The sequence below is a fragment of the Hemitrygon akajei genome, chromosome 12, assembly GCF_048418815.1.
Source record: "Hemitrygon akajei chromosome 12, sHemAka1.3, whole genome shotgun sequence".
NCBI lineage: Eukaryota > Metazoa > Chordata > Chondrichthyes > Myliobatiformes > Dasyatidae > Hemitrygon > Hemitrygon akajei.
This window is the reverse complement of record NC_133135.1, coordinates 93,122,597-93,146,533: the sequence shown is the minus strand read 5'-3', so window position 1 is coordinate 93,146,533 and position 23,937 is coordinate 93,122,597. Positions and strand designations below refer to the sequence as shown.

Sequence of the window (23,937 nt, the reverse complement as noted above, 5' to 3'; positions counted from 1 at the left end):
ATGCCATTTATCCCAATAATGCTGAGAATAACTTGCCACCAATTTCAAAGAAGCTCAGTAGTCCAAAACAGTTAAGGAGCAATGACCACTTAATGCATACCAGGAAAGCATGTTCACCAGTGACTTTGCTAGAGGGAGAGACACTGGCAGAGGGGACAGAGTCCCCTGAAGAGGATGGACATTCTCACGCAGACACACAAACCCCTCTCATGTCCTCAACACTAGATCCACCGAAAACATCCTCACCAGCGGTGCCTGCTGGGTCACCGGGGGTAGTGCGTAGATCACAGCACCCTTGCAAACCTCCTGACAGACTGAATCTTTGATTGGATAGTTTTTTTTTGTTGTTAGATTGAATGTTGAATTTGCCACGCTTTTTTACGTGGTTTTGTATTGGTAACCTGTTGCTAACGATACCACTGTTTTTATTTCCCAGTTCTTCTATATTTGTGGAATGTTGGATTTTAAAGGGGGAGAAGTGTTGTAATGTGAGTATTATTAAAAATAAGTTAATACTAATCGGGAAGCTGTTGGTAGCAAAAGGCAGGATCTAGGGTTGGCTGGGTTTTTACTTCCGCTCTTTTTACTCCCAGTATGCATTGTGTATAGTCCCACCACCCATGCCGCACGAGGTACCTGGAAGCCTCTGTATTGTAAGTATCCTTTGCCGTCCCCGATAAAGATGTTCTTTTGGCCATCAAATTGTCGAGTGGTCTCTTTGTAAAGTAGAAGTTACCACAGCCTCGAAACTTGGACAGGTACTCTAGTCTCCTTCAAGGTTCACAGGAATACCCTGTCAGGTCCTGAGGATTTATCTACTCTGATTTGCCTCAAGATAGCAAGCACCTCTCCTCTTTAATCTGTATAGGTTCCATGACCTCACTATTTGTTTGCCTTATTTCCATAGACTCCTTGTCAGTTTTCTTAGTAAATACGGATGCAAAAAACCCATTTAAGATCTCCTCCATTTCTTTTGGTTCCATACATAGCCCACCACTCTGATCTTCAAGAGGACCAATTTTATCCCTTACTATCCTTTTGCTCTTAATATACCTGTAGAAGCTCTTTGCATGATCCTTCATCTTGACTGCCAAAGCTACCTCATGTCTTCTTTTAGCCCTCCTGATTTCTTTCTTAAGTATTTTCTTGCCCCTCCTGTAGCCAAGTTTCCCTAATGGCTACAATGTCATAATTCCACGTGTCAATCCACACCCTCAGCTCGTCTGCCTTCCCCACAATACTCCTCGCATTGAAATAGACACACCTCAGAAGATTATTACCACCACACACAACCCTTCCATTTCTGACTTTGCATGAACTTCTAATATCATTTATTTTCACCCCTACTCCACTATCTGCTCTGGCACTCTGGTTCCCTTCCCCCTGTAAATCTAGTTTAAACCCTCCCAATAGCACTAGCAACCTCCCTGCAAAGATATTGGTCCTCCTGTAGTTCAGGTGTAACCCGTCTCTCTTGTACAGGTCTGACCTGCCCCAGAAGAGGTCCTAATGATCCAAAAATCTGAAACTCTGCCCCCTACACCAGTCCCTCAGCCATGTTTACATCCTCCAGAGCATCCCACACTTACTCTCACTGGCACGTGGCACAGGTAGCAATCCTGAGCTTTCTACCCTCGAGGTCCTGCTTTTTAACTTCCAACTTCATACTCATTCTTCAGGACCTCCTCACTCTTTCTTCCTACATCATTGGTACCGATGTGTACCATGACATCTGGCTGCTCACCCTCCCATTTCAGAATGCTGTGCACATAATCAAAGACATCCCTGACCCTGGCACCTGGGAGGCAACAAACCATCCAGGAGTCTCTGTCATGACCACAGAAACTCCTGTCTATACCTCTAACTATTGAGTCCCCTGTCACTACCGCTCTCCTCTTCTTCCCCCCTCCCTTCTGCACTGCAGAACCATACTCAGAGACAGAGATCCGGCTGCTCCAGCTTGTCCCAGATAAGTCATACCCTCCCAACAGTATCCAAATTGGTATACTTGTTGTTGAGGTGGAATGGCCACAGGGGAGCCCTGCTCTGCCTGCCCTTGCCCCTTCCCTCACCTGACTGTAACCCAATTACCTGTGCCCTGCTCCTTTGGCATAGCTACCTCCCTGAAACTACTATCTATAAACTCCCCATTCTCCTGAATGATCCGGAGGTCATCCAGCTCCTGCTCCAGTTCTCTAACGTGGTTTGTTAGGAGCTACAGCTGGATGCATTTCTCGCAGGTGTCATTGTCAGAGACACTGGAGATCTCCCTGACTTCCCACATCCTGCAAGAGGAGCATTCCAACATCCTGCCTGGCATTCTCTCTAAACTTACTAGTTCAAAAAGAAATCAAATAAGACAAGAAAAGACAACAAAAACAACTGACCAGAACCTACCCTCGCCTCTGCCTGTTCATGCCGAAGCCTGTTGAGCCAAAGCCATCTCACTCTGACTCAGTCCACTCCGATGATGGCCACTTCACTAGATGAAACTTCTTTTATAGTTCACTAGCTGACCGCTGTCTTCAGCTCCTCCGCTCCCAATTGGTTGCCATTTAAAAATCTGAAAAAGCCCACGAATCCTCTCCTTAAGCTCTGACAATGGCCGCTTCGCTAGACGAAACTTCTTTTATAGTGCGCTAGCTGGCCGGCTGTCTTCAGCTCCTCCGCTCCTAATTGGTTGGCCATTTAAAAAACTGAAAAAGCCTGCAAATCCTCTCCTTCTCAATCTCTGATGAGCTTGAGCTTATTTTTTTCTTATATGAAGATATCACTATAATTTTCCCTCTTCAAACAGCCTTCAGAGTATCCCATAGAATGGGAGGTGAAACCTCTCCATTATTATTGAATTCTAAGTAAAGACAAATTTCTTTTTTAATTTGTTCCTTAAAGTAGGGATCATTGAGTAGAATTGAATTTAATTTCCAAATAGTATTCTTTGGTTGTAGGTCAAAATCAACAGTTAAATATATAGGTGCATGGTCACTTATATCTATTGTCCCAATTTCACAGGTGTTAATTTTGTCTTTGTCTTTTCCAAATGTTATGAAATAGTCTATTCTTGTATATACAGAATGGGGAGCAGATAATGAGTGTAATTTCTTCTGTCGGGGTAAAGGGTCCCTCCATATATCAATTAGACCAACATCCTCAAAGAGTGTATTAACTTTCTTATGTAAGGATTTTGTTTCATAGGTTTTTCTATTGGAAGAGTCTAAGTTTGGTTGTAATTGTAAATTTAAGTTTCCCCCACATATCAGGAGACCTTCTGTTTCCGTTATCATAATATTAGTAATTTTCTGAAAGAAACTAATATCACTTCCTGGGGGTGTGTATATATTCAATAGAGTAACTGAATTTCTGTCTATATTTCTGCTTACCAGAATATATCTGTCCTCCTTATCTCCCATTTCAAATACTTTTTCAAAATTTAGCTTGCTTGAGATAAGAATAGCAACTCCTCTCCTATGTCCTGATTTATGTGAGGAGAAAAACAAATTAGTGAAGCCCATTCTCTTTAGTTTTCCACGCTCAGTGAGTTTCCTGTAAATATACTACATGGGCTTGTTCTTTTTTTCATTCTGGATAGAATTTTACTGCGTTTGATTGGATTTAATAGCCCATTGACATTAAAAGAAATGAATTTTACTTTGTCCTTAGCCATGTGTATTTATCTATCAATAGATTATTGAAATTAGCAGAATAAAACTTGATCTATCTACTCCCTGAATAATTAAGAACCAAGAGGTGTGAATAATTAAAAAAAGGCAACAGAGGTGTGATTCCAAGGCTAATGTCTCTAGTAGATGACCCTGGGTTGAGCTAGAGGAAATGTCTAGCTGTGGGGAATAGGCCCTCCTGTCTCTGAGTTAAGGGCCCCCATTGCAGTATCCATAAAAGTAAGTGAACAAATCTATGTCCATTACACAGAAAAGATTTCCCTGTGTATTCCTCCCGTATATATATATATATATTCTCATTTGGGTGGGGAAAAAGGAGTGATTGAATGAATAAAAAAGAATAATTGAGTAATATAAAATTCACATTATAATAAGTATTTCTTGAGATAGGTATAGAACCGTGTATTTTTGCTTCCATTTAGCTTATCAACACTTTTAAAGTTAGCCAAACCTTATGGCTGTTCTGCAGGGGATGAGGGCTGTCTTCGGAAAACTCACAGTCACTTCCTGATATACTTCTCTTACCCTCCTCCCGTCCCCTGTTTTCTCGATTCTCTCACTATTTCCCAAGCAGAGTGGGATAATTCCTCTGCCAGGCTTTCCCTCGGTTTGATCATGCTGATGGGCAGGCCTCCGGCCTTCATGTCTGTAGCTGCCTCTTCCACTATCTGATACAATTGCATCCCATCTTCATAAAACACTTGCAGTTTAGCAGGGTACGGAGTCTGGAATCTAATCTTTCCTTGCTTTAATATTCGCTTTACTTCAGTGTATTCTTTACATTTCTGCAGGACCACCAGGGGTGATCTTGATCAAAATATATTCATTTCCCATCCAAAAACACTCTCTTCTTTCCAAAGGCCCTTTGTAGAATCTCTGCCTTGGTATTGTATTGAAGGAATCTAATTACTAGTGAGCGTGGCTTATCTTCTCTGTCTCCAGTAGGCCTTGGGACGAGCACACAATGCACCCTCTCAATTTCAAGCTCCATAGTCGAAGGAATCTCCAGCATCTTTCCTACAAACTCCATCATAGACAAACCCTCCGATCCTTTGGGAACATTGTATATCCTGATATTTTTCCACCATGATCTTCCCTCCTGGTCAAGCAGTTTACCTTCTTGTTGATTTAATATTTTTTTCATTTTACTTAGTATCTGTTTTGCACGCGATCTTCCATCTTTTCAATTTGTGTCTCTACCACCGCTAATTTTTGATTGACGTTGGTGAGCTCTGACTTGATATTATTTAGTTGCTGTTTTATAACTTTTTGGAATCCCCATATCTCTTCCAGAATTTTTATCATATTTGCCACTTTGCCTGAATGAGGCCCATCGTCAGCCTCGCTACCACGCATTCGAATAGGAGAGCCACTCACTGCACCCCTCTTGTCCATAGGCTCTGCAGTGATGCTTTTTTTATCTCTAGTCTTTTTCCCCATTCTTGCCCCCTTATCAATTCAGATATTTTCAAAAGCATCACTTATATTTGATGGATTAATGGGGCAAAATATGCATTTTTCGGGAGGAGCTATTGATTTAAGTTGCCATTCTGGACAATGATGTCACCGGAACCCCTCAAGCTGGATCCTAGTGGCAAGGTTTGCTTGTGCTGCACAAGGGGTTGTAAACTAGAGTTGCAGAACCAGTGCATCAGAACACATAGTGGAGTGGTTGTGAAGAAAGATGTCATTAAGCCTACATACAAAGTCAGGAAAGGTGGGGACTAATGTTCTGGGCTATGTATATTTCAATGCAAGGAGTATCATAAGAAAGGTGGATGAGATCACTGTAGCCATTAGTGAGACTTGGTTGCAGGAGGGGCAGGACGGGCAGCTCAGTGTTCTGGGGTTCTGTTGCTTTAGATGTGACAAAGCAGGTGGAATTAAAGGTGGCATTAGTAGTCGGAGAAAATGTCATTGCAGTGTTCAGACAAGACAGACTAGGGAGTTCATCTGAAGAGTTTTATGGGTAGAACCAAGGATAAGAAATTTATCACCATGTTAATGGGGCTATAATATGGACAACTCAACAGTCCACAGGGTTTGTAAAAAGATCATAGACAGTTGCAAGAAACATACAGTTGTGTTAGTAAGTGATTTTAACTTTCCACGTATTTACTGGGATTCCCATCCTGTTAAAGAACTGGATGGGATGGGATAGAGTTTGACATATGTGTTCAGGAAAGTTTCCTTAATAAATATATCAAAATCCCAATGACAGAGAGTGCAATACTAGATCTCCTATTACGGAATGAGACAGGGCAGGTGATAAAGGTTTGTGAAGGGGAACACTTTGCATCTAGTGATCTAATGCCATTACTTTCAAGTTATCCTGGAAAAGGATAGGTCAGGTCCTCAGGTTGATACTCTACATTGGAGAAAGGCCAATTTTGCTGGTGTCAGGGAAGGATCTGTGTTAAGTGAGAGGCCTTCAAAAGTGAAAGTTTGAGAGTACCAGGCTTGTATGTGCCTTTCAGAATAAAAGGCAAGAATAACAAGATAAAGGAACCTTGGTATTCAAGAAATATTGAGGCCCTGGTTAAGAAAAGGAGGTACATAGCAGGTATAGGAACAAATGAGGTACTTCAGAAGTATAAGAAATGCAAGAGAGTACTTAAGAAGGAAGTCAGGAGGGCTAAGGGAGGCATGAAATTGCTCTTGCAGACAAGCTGAAGTAGAATCCTAAGGGCTTCTACAAATATATTAAGAGCAAGAGGATTGCAAGGGACAAAATTGATCCTCTGGAAGATCAGAATGTTAATCTATGCATGGAGTCAAAAGAGATGTTAAATTGATCTTAAATTGACTTTTTGCATCTGTATTTACTCGGGAGATGGATGCAAAATCTAAAGATGTGAGGCAATGTAGCAGTGAGGTTGTGGACCTTTTTCAGATTACAGAGGAAAAGGTGCTTGTTGTCTTGAGGCAAATTAGAGAGGATAAATCCCCAGGGCCTGACAAGGTGTCCCCTCGGACCCTGTAGGAGGCAAATGCAGACATTACAGGGACCCTAGCAGAGATATTTAAATAGCCCTTAGTGAAAGGTCAGGTACTGGAGGATTAGAGGTTAGCTAATATTGTTCCACTGATTAAGAAAGGCTCTAAGAATAAATTGGGGAATTATAGGCTAGTGAGCCTGACACAAGTCGTAGGAAAGTTATTGAAAGATATTCTAAGCAACCAGATTAATACGTATTTCATAAAAACACAAAATGCTGGCAGAACTCAGCAGGCCAGACAGCATCTATGGGAGGAGGTACCTCTTCCCTTAGATGCTGTCTGGCCTGCTGAGTTCTGCCAGCATTTTGTGTTTTTATTTATTTCTAGCAACTGCAGATTCACTCGTGTTGCCTTAGTAAGTATTTCAATAGACAAGGACTGATTAGGGACAGTCAACATGGCTTTGTGTGTGGTAGGTCATGTCTAGTCAGTCTGAAGAGTTTTTTTTCAGGAAATTACCAGGAATTTTGATAAAGGCAAGGCAGTGAATGTTATCTACGTGGATTTTATTAAGGTCCTGCATGGGAAGTTGGTCAACAAGGTTTAGTTGCTTGGCATTCAAAATGAGGTAGTAAAATGGTTTAGTCATTGGCTTTGGGGGAGAAGCCAAAGAGTGGTGTAGATGGTTGCTTCTCTGACTGGAGGCAGAAAATACATTAGCTAACCTCCAATCCTATGGTCCTTCACCTATTGCGAAGGATGATTTAAATATCTCTGCTAGAGCCCCTGCAATTTTTGCAATAGTGTCGCAGGGATCAGTGTTGGGTTCATTGTTGTTTGTCATCTATATCAACAATGTGGATGATAATGTGGTTAACTGGATCAGCAAATTTGCAGATAGCATCAGGATTGGCCAATCAGGTAAGGTCTTACATGGTGAGTGATCGGGCACTGAGCTGTGCAGTAGAACACAGACATCCAGGAATACAGATCTATAATTCATTGGAAGTACAATCACAGGTAGATAGGATTGTAAAGAAAGCTTTCAGCACATTGGTCTTTGTAAATCAAAGCACTGAATACAGCAGTTGGGATGTTATATTAAAATTATATAAGACATCAGTGAGGCCTAATTTGGAGTATTATGTGAAGTTTTGGTCACCTACCTACAGGAAAGATGAAAATAAAATTTAAAGTTTGCAGAGAAAATTTACAAGGGTGTTGCTGGGACTTGAGGAGCTGTATTACAGGGAAAGGTTCAATAAAGTTGGACCTTATTCCCTGGAATGTAGAAGATTGAGGGGAGATTTGATAAAAACATACAAGATTATGAGAGATACAGATAGTGTAAATGCAAGCAGATTTCTCCACTGAGGTTGGGTGAAGCTACAACTAGAGGTCATGGGTTAAGGGTAAAAGATGGAATGTTTAAGGGGAACATGAGGGGAAACTCCTTCACTCAGAGGGTGGTGAGAGTGTAGAATGAGCTGCAGGCGCTAGTGGTGGATGCAGGTTCGATTTCAACATTTAAGAGAAACTTGGATAGGTCATGGATGGGGGGGTATGGAGGGCTATGGTCTGGGTGCAGGTCAATGAGACTGGGCAGATTAATGCTTCAGCATGGATTAGATAGGCCAAATAGACACTTTCAAAGTACTGAGTACCGTAGTGTTCTATGACTCTAGGAGATCAGCTAACTGTTTAGAGGTTGCTGTTCAAGCCTAAGATGTTGCTTCCTGAATGGGAATTTACTGGAGACAGGAAGCACAAGACTTGAACATCATCATTTAGCATATCCCTTTTGGTTGTTCCACCACAGAAGGTCCAACCGTTATCTGAGATATACTCCGTCCCTGTTATCTGCAAATTTGCTGTTCATGGATTCAGATCCCATCTCAAACTGTTTTCCAACATGCTTTCAGTATGTACATATACACTTGAAAAAAACAGTCATTGCCTGTATAAATAAGGCAACAGATCTGTTTTGTCAAGTGGCTCCCTCTTGCTCATTGTTTTCAAAGAGAAAGGGATTTTTACAAAGCTACACCAGTTTTGAAACTGACCACTGTTTTGTGAGTTTCAGTGGAATTAGTTAGTTAATGTTTTGTTTTCTGTCTTAGTGTTTAAGCTTTTTAATCTATTTATTAATGGGTTCGAAAGATGTTTTAGCGTCATCAGCATTGTTTTGTTATCTATGTGGTGAATGCTATTTTGCTGGAGGAACACATCAGACCAGGCAGCATCTGTGGAAGCAGAGGAATCCTGTGCCTTTACAAACCTTCCTTGCCTTTCTGATCTCCTCCAGCAGCTGTATTTTGGAACAGTCTCTGGGAATGGTCATCAGCCACTGAGGTAAGAAGAAGCATGGGTTCTGGGGCTGATGCGGTGGTTTAGGCCCAATATTCAGGACTTTCATGGTGGCTTCATTTATATTTCTTTCCAGGTGAGCAATTTGATGTCTGGAGTATTGTAAAGTGTAACACGCTTTTTCCAAAGCTACACCAGTTTTGAAACTGACCACTGTTTTGTGGGTTTCAGTGGGTTCCACATGGTAGGCTTATTCAGAAAGTCAGAAGGCATGGGATCCAGGGAAGTTTGGCCAGGTGGATTCAGAATTGGCTTGCCTGCAGAAAGCAGAGGGTCATAGTGGAGGGAGTACATTCTGATTGGAGGGTTGTGACTCATGGTGTTCCACAAGGATCAGTTCTGGGACCTCTACTTTTCGTGATTTTTATTAACGACCTGGATGTGGGGGTAAAAGAGTGGGTTGGCAAGTTTGCAGTTGACACAAAGGTTGGTGGTGTTGTAGATAGTGTAGAGGATTGTCGAAGATTGCAGAGAGACATTGATAGGATGCAGAAGTGGGCTGAGAAGTGGCAGAAGGAGTTCAACCCGGAGAAGTGTGAGGTAGCATACTTTGGAAGGACAAACGCCAAGGCAGAGTACAAAGTAAATGGCAGGATACTTGGTAGTGTGGAGGAGCAGAGAGATCTGGGGGTACATGTCCACAGATTCCTGAAAGTTGCCTCACAGGCAGAGAGGGTAGTTAAGAAAGCTTATGGGGTGTTAGCTTTCATAAGTCGAGGGATAGAGTTTAAAAGTCGCGGGATAATAATGCAGTTCTATGAAACTCTGATTAGGCCACAGTTGGAGTACTGTGTCTAGTTCTGGTCACCTCACTATAGGAAGGATGTGCAAGCACTGGAAGGGGTAAGGAGGAGATTTACCTGATGCTGTCTGGTTAAGAGAGTATGCATTATGATCAGAGATTAAGGGAGCTGGGGCTTTACTCTTTGGAGAGAAGGAGGATGAGAGGAGACATGATAGAGGTATACAAGATATTAAGAGGAATAGATAGAGTGGACAGCCAGCTCCTCTTCCTCAGGGCACCACTGCTCAATACAAGAGGACATGGCTTTAAGGTAAGGGGTGGGAAGTTCAAGGGGGATATTAGAGGAAGGTTTTTTATTCAGAGAGTGTTTGGTGCATGGAATGCACTGCCTGAGTCAGTGGTGGAGGCAGATACACTAGTGAAATTTAAGAGACCACTAGACAGGTATATGGAGGAATTTAAGGTGGGGGGTTATGTGGGAGGCAGGGTTTAAGGGTCAGCACAACATTGTGGGCCGAAGGGCCTGTACTGTGCTGTACTACTCTGTGTTCTATGTTCAAGCGCAAACATACTCTGTAATTGTGGGTGCAATGCTGGTGGAGTGATGGGAACTTTAGTGCCTCCTGGAGGGCAGTGACTGCTTGAAGGAGATCAGCATCAGAATCAGAGTCAGGTTTATTTGCACTGACATATGCTGTGAAACATGTTGTTTTACATCAGCAGTAGAGTGCAATACATAACAAATTACTATATTTTACAATATGAAGTAAAAAAAGTAAATAGGTAAATAGGTAGTGCATAAAAAGAGCAAAATAGTAAGGTGATATTCATGGGTTCATAGACCATTCAGAAATCTGATGGCAATGGAGAAGAAGCTGTTTCTAAACGTTGAGTGTGTGTCTTCAGGTTGCTGTACATCCTCTCTGATGGTGGTAATGAGAATAGGGCATGTCCTTAATGATGGATGCCGCCTTCTTCAGGTAGCGCCTTTTGAAGATGTCCTCAATGGTGGAGAGGCTAGTGCCCATGATGGAGCTGGCTGAGTTTAAACTCTCTGCAGCTTTTTCTGACCCTGTGTATTGGTGCCTCCATACCAGATGATGATGCCTTCCATGGAATATCAGAAGAAATTTGCTACAGTCTTTGGTGACATACCAAATCTCCTCAAACTCCTAATGAAATATAGCCACTGCCTTGCCTTTTTTGTAACTACATTGATATATTGGGCCCAGGATAGATCTTCAGAGATGTTGATACCCTGGAACTTCAAACTGCTCACTCTTTCCACTGCTGACCTTTTGATGTGGACAGGTGAGTATGTGTTCTCCAAGCTTCCACTTCCTAAAGTCCACAATCAATTTCTTGGTCATATTGACATTGAGTACATGGTTGTTATTGTGACACCACTCAGCCAGTCCATCTATCACTCTCTTGTATATCTCTTTGCTACTATCTGAGATTTTGCCAACAATTGTTGAGTTATTGACAAATTTTTAGATGGTGTTTGAGCTATGTGGTCAAGAATTCATCATTGTTGTACAAGAGATCCACTCAAGAATCTTATCACAGTGGGACAAAAGCTGTTCTTTAGCCTGCTGATAAATGTTTTCAGGCTTTTGCATCTTTTGCCTAATGGAAAGGGGGAGAAAAGAGGATAACCGTGAGGGCAGGGGTCTTTGATTATGTTGGCTGCTTTCCTGAGGTAGTGAGAAGTGTAATTACAGAGACCTCAGTAATCAATGTCCATTGTGTACAGCCCATGGTGCTCCCTCTGTAATCAATACCCTCTGTAGTCAATGGCCTCTGTAGACAGAGATTATAATCATTGTCTTCTCTAGACATGACCTCTGTGGATTGTGATCTCATTAGACAGTAGCCTTTGTGAACAGTGTGGATAATGCTGTCTGTAGACATTGCATCTGTAGACATGATCTGTCTTCACAGTTCTCTGTGGGCAGTGTCTTTTGTAGGTCATGTAGGTCAGAGTGCTCCTTATGGCCCATTGGCACATACTGTGTGGTAACGTGAAACAGCTTCAAACTGGTACTCATTCAAACTCCCTTTCAAACTTTCATCTCTCCAGAGGAAAAAGGCCATTTGTGTTTCAGTGCCTCCACTGCCCCAACTTGATGCTTGAAGCAAGGCCATCATGTTGGGGCAAGACATGTAACTTGGCAGGGCACAATGCTGCTGATAATCCACTGCATTGCTGGCACACCTGCTTTCAAGCCCACCATCGCTGGACAGATTTGAAGTCCTTCAGGAATTCCTGAGCCAGCTTGGGAGTTCTCAGTTTGGGTAACAAGTTATGCAAATGAAACTTCTTTCCAGCAGATATGCATGTTAAGAGCCCCAAGATGAATGAGTGAAGTATCTCTGTTTCTCAGTCTGTGGAAGTGATTAACATTGGGAATCTTGTAATATTACTCATCGTTAAAACCTCTAGTCAACTAATATGCTAAGTTGAAGTTATTCTCTTGTGTACAAGTATAGTGAGGTACAGTTACAAAGAAAAATGTACTTGCGGTATCATCACTAGCACATCAATTTAGACAATGCAGAATATAAGTTATATATAGATTATAGATAGTGGAAAAAAAAGACTGCAAAACAGGAAATAAGTTAAACAACACAATCAGAGACAGTTCCAAATTAGTGCAAGAGGTGGTTTGCATGGCTCTATTGCTGAGATAGTGTTAGAGTTGTGCAGATTGGTTCAAGGATCTTTTGGTTGTAGGAAAGTAACTGTTCTTGAGTTAGTGTAGAACTTGAGGTTTCTCTATTTCCTGCTTGATGGTAGCAGTGAAAAAAGGCATGATCCAGATGGTTGAGGATCCTTGATGGTAGATGCTACCTTCTTAAGGGAGCACCTTCTGCAGGTGCTGAAGATCGTGGGAAGGGCTATGCCATTGATGGACCAGGCTGTGTCCACTACACTATTCAACCTCTTGTGTTCCTGTGTGTTGGGATTGCTGTGTTATGTCATTGTGGATTCACTCACTAGACAATTTGGTGACATACCCTTTCCAACGATTGTCCTGGGTAACATTGAACCAGATGGCCATTGGTCTTTCCCTGGAGTGGGTAGTGGGTGGATAGGCTGTCTTGGGGATTTATTCAGTGCACTAAAAGGGTGTTCCATTGTATTGCAGAGCTGAGTATTCGGGGAGCACAGGAAGAGGATCCACCAGACCCCCAGCTCCTGCGACTGGACAACATGCTGCTGGCAGAGGGTGTGGCCGGACCGGAGAAGGGTGGAGGTTCCGCCTCCGCTGCTGCAGCTGCTGCCTCTGGGGGCTCAAGCACGGACAATTCAGCAGAGCACACTGACTACCGGGCCAAACTGACACAAATCCGGCAGATCTATCACACAGAGCTCGAGAAGTACGAACAGGTAAACCTGCCAACCACCATCAGCACATGCCTACCCCACAGAGCTTGTCAACTGCCACAGTAGGATAGAGGGTGAACCCAGGGTATAGGTCAAAATCGCTCTCTGAGAGGGAGGGCAATGGGAAGAATAGCTTCCACCAATGGTGGGGGAGAGTTTGCTGCCAATTCTCAAGTTGGGGAACTCAGAATAAAAGTGTAGGTCTCTCGTCTCACTGTGAAAGGATGACACCTCTTTGTCCTTTATTTGTGTGTGTGTGTGTGTGTGTGTGTGTGTGTGTGTGTGTGTGTGTGAGAGAGAGAGAGAGAGAGAGAGAGAGAGAGAGAGAGAGAGAGAGAGAGAGAGAGAGAGAGAGAGAGAGAGAGAGAGAGAGAGAGAGAGAGAGAGAGAGAGAGAGAGACTGTGGCATGTCAAATTATTGAGTGAACGATAGGTTTTGTTGTACGACAGATCATGGTCTCTCATTGGAGGCTTTGCTATTACTTGCTTGGTGGGTGATGGGTGCTGATGCTTTCTGCTGAACTAAGTGGGGAAGAAGGAAGGGGGAGAGTTGATGCATTGGCACTGTCTGTGTGTGGGAGGGGGAGCGGGTGCTTTGTGTTTCTCGTGTTTTTCTTGTCATTCATTCTTTGGGTTTTTTTCCTGTTTTTGTGGATGTTGGTGAAGCTAAGAATTTCAGGTAGTCTGCAGAATACATTCTGTGAGATAAAATTGAAACATTGAACAAATGAACCACTTAGGGTTCCTGTTGAAACCCAATGCTGGCTGTACAAGTGCATACACAGGGAAAGGAAGCACTGAAATGCAAGGCCGACTCCACCAACCCCACACAAAGCACACCTGCCCAGACTCTCATTCCATGCCTGACCACAGGCTTACTGAACTCCTTGGAGGGTGACCTCAAGAGGAGGGAGCTTTCTGTAAATGCTCATCCCATTAGGAGCCCATTGATTTAATGTACACCCATCTTTACACAACGTTAACCCCTCCACCCCAGCACAATCACATCCCCCGCCCTGAGCTCAGCTTCTGCCCTTTACCATCAGTACACATTGATTTATCTGGAGACAAGAAGGACTGCAGGCACAAGAGATTCTGCAGATGCTGAAAATCTTGAGCAACTCACACAAAATTCTGGAGGAACTCAGCAGGTCAGGCAACATCTATGGAAGGAAAAAAGCAGTCAATGTTTCGCGTTGAGACCCTTCACAAGGACTCTTCATCGGGTTGCAGGAGCCCCTCAGGGCTGTGTACTGTCCCCTCCTTTACTTCTTGAACACCCATGACTGTGTCACCACCCACAGCTCTAATCAGCTAATTAAATATGCCAACAACACTACATTGATTGGCCTAATCTCAAACAATAATGAGCTGGCCTATAGGGAAGAAGTCATCTCTCTGACACAGTGGTGTCAAGAAAACAATCTCTCCCTCAATGTTGCAAAAACAAAGAAGCTTGTTGTGGGTTATGGGAGGATGGAAATGGGCTAACCCCTATTGACATCAATGGATGTTGAGAGGATAAACAGCTTCAAATTCCTCAGCATCCACATCACCGAGAACTTCAGGTGGTCTGAGCACACCAGCTGTGTGGTGAAAAAGGCACAACAGCACCTCTTTCACCTTAGTCGGTTGAAGAAGTTTGGCATGGCCCCCAAATCCTATGACCTTGGTACAGGGACACATTTGAGAGCATCCTGACTGGTTGCATCACTGCCTGGTATGACAGTTGAAGATCTAATGCTATTGCTTTGAAATGTTGATATTTCATTTCCTTCCACAGATGCTACCTGACCCACTGAGGGACCCCAGCATCTTGTGTGTTGCACCTTGGTTTATCTATTGCTCACCTGGCTGGTGAGAGTCTCTGCTTCACTTTGAGAGAGAGGAAGGGCTGATGAGAACAGAAAATGTGGACCCACATATGTAGAGAAGTGCCCCAAGATCCTTAGAGAGCTGTGTTTACATATTGCATTAACTGAGACACTAAATTAAAAGAAACTAACAGAGGTTCATGTTAAATTCAATGCAAGTGTCCTATTTAAAATTTGATCTGAGGAAGAAAGAGTAGGAGTATTTTAGTTTGAAGTTCTCATCATAGAGATGACACACACGGATGACTGAGAAGAGTATTTTACTAAGCTTCACTTCAGTGTGTCAAGTGCTTGGGAGAAGATGAAAAGGGATCTACCAAATATTTTCTGATGACGCACGCAATTAAATGTGCACAGGCTTGTCTCAAGACTTCCCACAGAAGTACCTCAAAGTGTTCCATGTCTCTGGCATTACTGTAAGGGAAGTTGTTTGCTACATCTGTCAGGTGATGATCATTTTTTTCATGGTATGATCCCACAAATGGCTTTGAGGGGAACGAGCAGTTAATCTATTTTGGAAGGAATTAATGGAGGAGGAATCTCAGGCTGACAATTGAGTGTTCTTATTCTCTGCTGTAAAGAAGACAGAGAAGAACCGAAAGAGGAGTCACTGTAAACAATGTACAGTGAGCTCCTGACTGATATAGAATCACCCATATCATTGCAGTCAAATATTTGGGAAAATATATGTTCATTGATAAATGTTAAATGGAGAGCACTGTTCTCTTGACCTGCTGGAGATCTCCTATATTTTCTCTTTCTGTCATATTTGTGGCGTCTGCATTTGTTTTCTTGGCTGGAGCTGGGGCTGGGCAGAGACATGGCTATGGGATAAATAGGTGTCCAGCCACAATGTTGATGCCATCAGCAGTGATTTAAGGGATTGATGGGTGTTACAGTGCTGGAGACAGACCAAGTGTGGGATAAGAGCTTCCACACCCACCTCCCCAATACATAATCACAACACCTTGCACCTATGGGAGATCCTGTGTACACATCAATACGTGATGCAACTCAGTCCTTAAAGTCCTACACTCACCTCTCCACCCCAGTGTCACTCCCACAGTCCCTTCACACTCCCATCTCATTTACTCCACAAAGGGAGTGGCTGAGGGCTCTCCACTTCTTCCTTAAGCAGAGATCCAACTAGTTCCTCTCCACCAGTATGCTCATTAACCTTGCTGAACTTCACCTTGAACAACTTCTCATAGAATTGTACAGCACAGAAATAGGCCTTTTCAATCCTCCTCATTACTGCCTATTGTGATACATGCCGATGCTAATCCTATTCTCTCACATAATGCTCCTATCCCTCAATGTCTTTCCTCTCCAAGTACCTGTCTGAACACCTACCATCACAACATGACAACAGCAGATGCCATTTTATTGGCTCTTCACTCAACTTTGGAACATCTGTACAGTAAAGATGCATACATTAGGATGCTCTTCATTAACTACAGCTCAGTATTCAATACTAATCAATAACCTCCAATTCATTTCCTCAATTGCAGTCCCTAGTCAGTACAGATTGGCAACAAGATCTCTTCTACAACCACCATCAACATAGGTGCATTACAAGGCTGAGTGCTTAGCCTCTGTTCTACGTGCTTTTATACTTATCACTAAGTACAGATCTAATGTCATATATAAGTTTGTTGACAACATCATTGTTGTTGGCCGAATAAATGGTGGTAACAAATTGGCATATAGGAGAGAGATTGAAAATTTGGCTGAATGGTGCCAGAACAACCTCTCACTCAATGTCAGCAAAACCAAGGAGTTAATTATTGACTACGGGAGGATAAACCAGAGGTCTATGCACCAGTCCTGGTATGGAAACAACTGTACCTATGTCTTAGAGTCATAGAACAGTGCAGCACAGAATTGGGCCCTTCAACCCATTTAGTCCATGCTGAGCCATTAATCTGCCTAGTCCCATCAACCTGCAACCGGACCATAGCCCTCCATACCCCTCCCATCCAAGTATCTCATAAATGTTGAAATCGAAAGGCTTCTATCACGTGCATTGGCAGCACATTCCACACCCCCACCAACCTCTGAGTGAAAAAGCTCTCCCTCATGTTTCCCTTAAGTGTTTCACCTTTCGTGTTTAACACATGACCTCTATAGAAATAGCCTCCTTGCATTTACCCTATTTATACTCTTCATAATTTTGTATATCTCTATCAAATCTCTCCTCAATCTTCTACATTCTAGGTAATGAAGTCCAAACCTATTCAGGTTTTCCCTATAACTCAGTTGCTCAAGTCCCAGCAACATCCTTATAAAATTTCTCAGTATTCTTTCAATCTTATTTGTATCTTTCCTGTAGGTACATGACCAATACTGCACACAATCAACCAAATTACAATTTGGAGTAAAAATTTATAATTCTTACCATGTCTTATACAATTTCAACATAACATCCCAACTCCTGTACTCAGTACATCAATTTACGATGGTCAATGTGACAAAAGCTTTATTTATGACCCTATCATGTTACACCACTTTCATGGAATTATGGATCTGTATTCTGAGATCCTGCTGCTCTACCACAATCCTTAGTCTCCTATCATTCACTGTGTAAGAGCAACCCTGGTTGGTCCTCCCAAAGTTGAGCACTTCACACTTGTCTGCATTAAATTCTATTTACCATTTTGCTGCCATTTTTTCAGCTGGTCCAGGTCCTGCTATAAGCTTTAATAGTCTTCCTCACAGTCCACATGCTCCCAATCTTGGTGTCTTCCGCAAATTTGCTGATCCAGTTTACCACATTATCATCCAGATTCTTGATATACAGCAGATGACAAACACCAATGAACCCAGCACTGATCCCTGCAGCACACCACTAGTCACAGACTGCTAGTTGGAAAAGCAAACATCTACTACCAATCTCTAGCTTCTCCAATGAAGCAAATGTCTAATTCAATTTAATACCTCATCTTGAATGCCAAGATTTTGAACTTTCTTGACCATCCTCCCATATGGGACCTTGTCAAAGGCTTTGCTAAAGTCTGCTCTATAGAAAAACTCTATAAGATTAGTTGGATATGACCTGCCATGTACAAAGGAATGCTGACTATCCCCAAAATGTCCCAAATACTAATACCATTTTTTCCCTTCATCAAGCCAAGATGTTGCCATATATGGCAACCGTGTTGTGTACTCCAAATTGGCATTGTCATTTTCTGCTTATCTCGCTACTTCTTTCTGCACTTCTCTTACAAGAAGCTAAAAGTCACATTAGATGTGATCGATTAATACTTGAACAACGGAAAGACAGCATTCAGCCATAACATGCCACCTTTCTACCACTGGGTCCCCCTGCTCCCAGGAACCACAGGAGGTTCATTCACAATGCTGGTATTGCTGAGGAAGTGGCGACAGAGTTGAGGAGGAAGAGCCAGCGTCTTGGTTAAATTAAGACAGCATGCAAATTGGCCACCGCTCTCTCGCATACTCCTGGCCAAAGTACAGTCCCTGGACAACAAGCTGTGTGAGCTGAGAGCCAGAATATCCTACCAACGGGAAATAAAGCACTGTAACATTTTATGCTTTACTGTAACATGGCTGTCGGAGGAGATACTGGACCAAGCCATAGAACCCATTCTGTGTTCGGAGCAGACAGGTCTAAAGATCTGTCTGGGAAAAGTAAAGGGGGGGAGTATGTTTCATGGGGAACAATGCTTGGTGCGACACAGGTAGCATGCACACCCTCAAATCCTTTTGCTCCGCAGATTTGGAGTACCTTGTGCTGCTATGACGACCTTTCTGACTGCCTAGAGAATACACAACAGTTTTTATTACAGCTATGTACATCCCATCACAGTCCGATACTAACCGGGCTCTCAATGACCTTTGCGAAACCATCAATATCCATGAAACCACACACCCAATGGCTGCTTTTATGACTTACCTGAAGTTCTACCAACACATCGAGTTGAGTACCTGGGGAGGAAGCATATCCAACCACTGCTACTCTCCCTTCTGCAATGCCTACAAACCACTTCTCTGCCATCTGTTTGGAAAGTCTGATCTTTCCTCCATCTTGCTCCTGCCCGCCGACAGGCAGAAACTGAAACAAGAAGCAGCCATTGTGAAAACCATCCACTGCTGGTCCAACCAATCAGATTCAGTGTTACAAGACTGCTTTGATAGCATCACCTGGGAGGTATTTCGCGCTGAGAACATCTCCAAATACACAAAAGTGGCCATAAGCTTCATTTGGAAGTGCATTGAAGACATGGTTCCTCAAAAATTGGTTCAGGTCTACCTGAGTTCAGTGCGTGTTACTCTCAACATAAGGGATAAAGCCATCAACTCCGGAGACCAACAGGAGCTCAAGAGATGCCTCATGATTTATGTAGAGCCATCAAGGAGGCAAAATGGCAACACAGGAACAAAATCCAGTAACAACTCTGTGACAATGACACACACAGCGTCTGGCAAGGACTGCACACCAGCGCTGACTTCAAGAGGAAACACAGCAGTACCACCTCACTCCTGGATGAGCTAAATGTTTTTTTACCCTCGATTCGAGGTTGATAAGACTGAACTCCCAAGGAGAGCCACTGACAAGACCTGCACCTTGGTCATCTCCGAGGGTGAGCTACATAGAACATTCCAACGTGTCAACAGCCGCAAGGCAGAGGGGCCAGACGGCATCCCAGGACGGGTCTTCAAAGTGTGCTGAACAGCTGGCTGGTATGATCACAGACATTTTTAATCTCTCCCTCTCCCAGTGTGTAGTGCCCTCCTGTTTCAAATTATCCATCATCGTCCTTTTCCCTAACAAAACCAAGTAGCATCCCTGAACGATTGGTGTCTTGTCACACTCACCTCAATTATAAGCAAATGCTTATATTTTAGTTAAAGACTACATCTGCAGTATGCTACTGCCCACTGGGCCCCCTACAATTCACTTGCCACAGAACTGGTCTACCAATAATGCCATAGCCACAGGACTACATACTGTCCTCACTCAACTGGAGAAGAGGGATGCATATGTTAGAATGCTGTTCCTGGACTATAGTTCAGCATTCAACACCATAATTCCCTCCAGACTTGACAGGAAGCTCAGAGACACCAGTCTGCACACCACCTTATGCAGCTGGATCCTAGACTTCCTATTGGTGGTCAGGATAGGCTCCTTCACCACATTAACCAACTGGTGAAGCCATAGTTCTGTGCAGACCTCTAGGCCCTAGGAGGATCTGCCACCTCACTGCTCCCATCTATCTGCATATAGAACAGCATACCGAGACTATCTAGTTTCACCTTATTCAGTCTCCTGAGTTCTCATTGACCCCTGGGTAGCCCTCCACAGCACACCAATTGACTGGTCCATCTATGGAGTGGTCTTCACACTGCTGGGCTGCCTCCTGCCCCATCCCAAGCCACCTCCTGTCTTTCCCAAGCTATCCTGGGTTCCGCACAAGTACACTACCTCCCTCCTTTGCTTGTTAATTAACCCCTCCAAATCCCAAATGATCCAGAGTTTATACAGCTCCAGTTTCAATAACTTAATGCAGTCAGTTAGAAGCTGAAGCTGGATGCACTTCTTACAGTTATAGTCATCAGGGGCACTGGCTTCCCACATCCTGCAAAAGAAGCATTCCTTCTGTTCTAACTGTGCAATAAGGAAGAAAGAAATTAAGTTACTTGAAATCTGCCTACAGCCTCTGCCTCCCCTTGCTAAAGCCTCAAAACTCCTGACTCCAACACCATCCCACTCACACAAAATTGTCACTCTCATAATGGCTGCTCCACTTAAACCTACCTTTTTTTTTTAACCCTTCCCAAGTGCTTAATTAACCTGTGATCTGTGGAGAGCAGAATGTTTCAATTGACCCTGGCCACATTTGTTTTCAAATTTCGCTCCCACTACACATAATGAGCCTGGCCAGGTGACCTTTTAGGGGACAGTGACCTTTTAGGGGACTCCTTAACTTTCAGGATAGCTATATTCCTTGTAAGAAAGTTTTAATTTAGAGCAGAGCAAACTATGAGGGTGATAAGAAGGAACTAAGAAGGGTTAATTGGGAGCCCCTTTTCTCAGGCAAGTCCACATCAGACATGTGGAGGGTGTTCAAAGATCAATTGCACAGAGTACAGGAAAGGTATATTCCTGTTAGAAGGAAGGAGGGGGATGGAAAGATAAGTGAATCTTTGATGTCCAGAGAGGTGATGGATTGTGAAAAAGGAGAAGTACGTAAAGCTTCAGAAGTCAGGATCAAATGAAGCACATGAGGAGTATAAAGACGCCAGCAAAGAGCTAAAGAAGGGAATTAGGTAAGCCAGGAGGGGCCATGAAAAGTCCTTGGCAAGTAGCATTAAGGTGACTCCCAAGGTATTCCATACATCAAGAGGATAAGACCATCAGACATAGAAGCAGAATTAGGCCATCCGGCCCTTTGAATTTGCTCCGCCATTCAATCATGGCTGATCCTTTTTTTCCTTCTCCTCCTCAACTCCAGCGCCTGGCCTTCTCCCCATAACCTTTGATGCCATGTCTAATCATGAACCTATGAATCTCTGGTTTCCACAGCTGTATGTGGCAACAAATTCCACAAATCCACCACCCTTTGGCTAAAGGAATTTCTCCGCATCTGTTTTGAAAGGGCGCCCATCTATCCTGAGGCTGTGCACTCTTGTCCTAGACTCTCCCAACACCCTTTCCACATCTACATCTCTGTCTAGGCCTTTTAACATTCAAAAGGATTCAATAAGATTTCCCCTCATCCTTCTGAATTCCAATGAGTACAGACCCAGAGCCATCAAATGTTTCTTGTATAACACTTTCATTCCCGGAAGCATCCTTGTGAACTTCCTCTGGACTCTCTTCAATGCCAGCCCATCTTTTCTAAGATGAGGGGTCAAAACTGTTCACAATACTCACCAGTGCCTTATAAAGCCTCAGCATCACATCCTTGCTCTTGTATTCTAGACCTCTTGAAATGAATGCTAACATGGCATTTGCCTTCCTCACCACTGACTCAACCTGCAAGCTAACCTTCAGGGTGTTCTGCACAAGGACTCACAAGTCCCTCTGCATCTCAGATTCCTGGATTTTCTCCCCGTTTAAAAAATAGTCCATACATTTGTTTCTGCTACCAAAGTGCATGACCATGCATTTTCCAACATTGTACTTCATTTGCCACTTTCTTGCCCATTCTCCTAATCTGTCTAATCCTTCTGCACTTCCTTAACACTATCTGCCCCTCCATCAATCTTCATATCATCTGCAAACTTGGCAACAAAGCCATCTATTCCATCATCAAAATCATTTATATACAGCATAAAAAGAAGTGGTTCCAACATCGACCCCTGCAGAACACCACTAGTCACTGGCAGCCAACCAGAAAAGGATCCTTTTATTCCCACTCGCTGCCTCCTACCAAATAGCCAATGCTCTAACCATATTAGTAACTTTACTGAAGTACCGTGGGCTCTTAACTTGGTAAGTAGCCTCATGTGTGGCACCTTGTCAAAGGCCTTCGTAAAGTCCAAATATACAACATCCACTGCATCCCCTTTATCTATCCTACTTATAATCTCCTCGAAGAATTGCAACAAGTTTGTCAGGCAGGATCTTGCCTGAAGGAAACCATGCTGAAACCAAACCATTCTATATTGTCCTGTTTCACACCTCATTCTTAACAATTGACTCTAACATCTTCTCAACACTGAGGTCAGGCTAACTGGTCTACATTTTCCTTTCTGCTGCCTTCCTCCTTTCTTAAAGATTGGAGTAGCATTTGCAATTTTCCAGTTCTCTAGCACCATGCCAAAGTCCAATGATTTTTTATAGATCATTTCTCATCCCACCACAATCTCTAATGCTACCTCTTTCAAAACCCTAGGGTGCAGTTCCTCTGGTCCGGGTGACTTATGTACCTTTAGGTCTTTCAGCTTTTTGAGCACCTTCTCTCTTGTAACAGTAACTGCACCCACTTCTCTTCATTCACACACTACACCATCAGGCTAACTGCTGGTGTCTTCCACATGTAAGATTGACATAAAATACTTATTCATCAGCCCATTTCCTTGTCCCCCATTATTATTTCTCCCGCCTCATTTTCTAGCATCCTATATCCACTCTCACTTTTCTTTTATTTTTAACACATTTGAAAAAAACTTTTTACTATCCACTTTGATATTATTTGTGAGCTTGCTTTCATATTTCATCTTTTCCCTTCTAATGATTCTTTTAGTTGATCTCTGTAGGTTTTTAAAATCTTCCCAATCCTCTATCTTCCCAATAATTTTTTTCTTTGTTGTATGCCCTTTCTTTTGCTTTTACAATAGCTTTGACTTCCCTTGTCAGCCATGGTTGTACTATTTTGCCATTTGAGTATTTCTTCATTTTTGGAATACACATGTCCTGCACTTCCCTTATTTTTCCCAGAAACGGACGCCATTGTTGCTCTGCTGACATCCCTGCCAGCAACTCCTTCCAATTTACTTTGGCCAACTCCTCTCTCATACCACTGTAATTTCCCTTTCTCCACTGAAATACTGCTACATCAGACTTTACTTTCTTCCTATCAAATTTCAAGTTGAACACAATCATATTCTGATCACTGGTTCTTAAGGGTTCTTTTACCTTAAGTTCCCTAATTGCTTCTGGTTCATTACGCAACACCCAATATGATATAGCTGATCCCCTAGTAGGCTCAACGATAAACTGCTCCGATAAAATGCTCTCTTAGGCATTCAACAAACTTTTTCTCTTGAGATCCATTACCAATCTGATTTTTCCCAATCTACGTACATGTTAAAATCTCCCATTGCTACCATAACATTGCCCTTTTGACCCGCCTTTTCTATTACCTGTGGTAACCTGTGGCCCACCTCCCAGCCACTGTTGGGAGGCCTGTATATAACAACCATCAACATCTTACCCTTGCAGTTTCTTAACTCAACCACAAGGATTCAACA

General features: G+C 42.9%; 1 protein-coding gene across 4 annotated transcripts in view; it reads left to right on the top strand.

The window, feature by feature from the left end:
- LOC140737292 (pre-B-cell leukemia transcription factor 1-like) overlaps window positions 1-23,937 on the top strand; it is a 634,558-nt gene that overhangs the window by 397,874 nt on the left and 212,747 nt on the right. For all 4 annotated transcript variants that reach the window (XM_073063689.1, XM_073063688.1, XM_073063690.1 and 1 more), the window contains exon 3: window positions 12,885-13,126. In XM_073063689.1, the coding sequence (XP_072919790.1) occupies window positions 12,885-13,126 (242 nt within the window). The remainder of the gene's footprint in view (window positions 1-12,884; window positions 13,127-23,937) is intronic.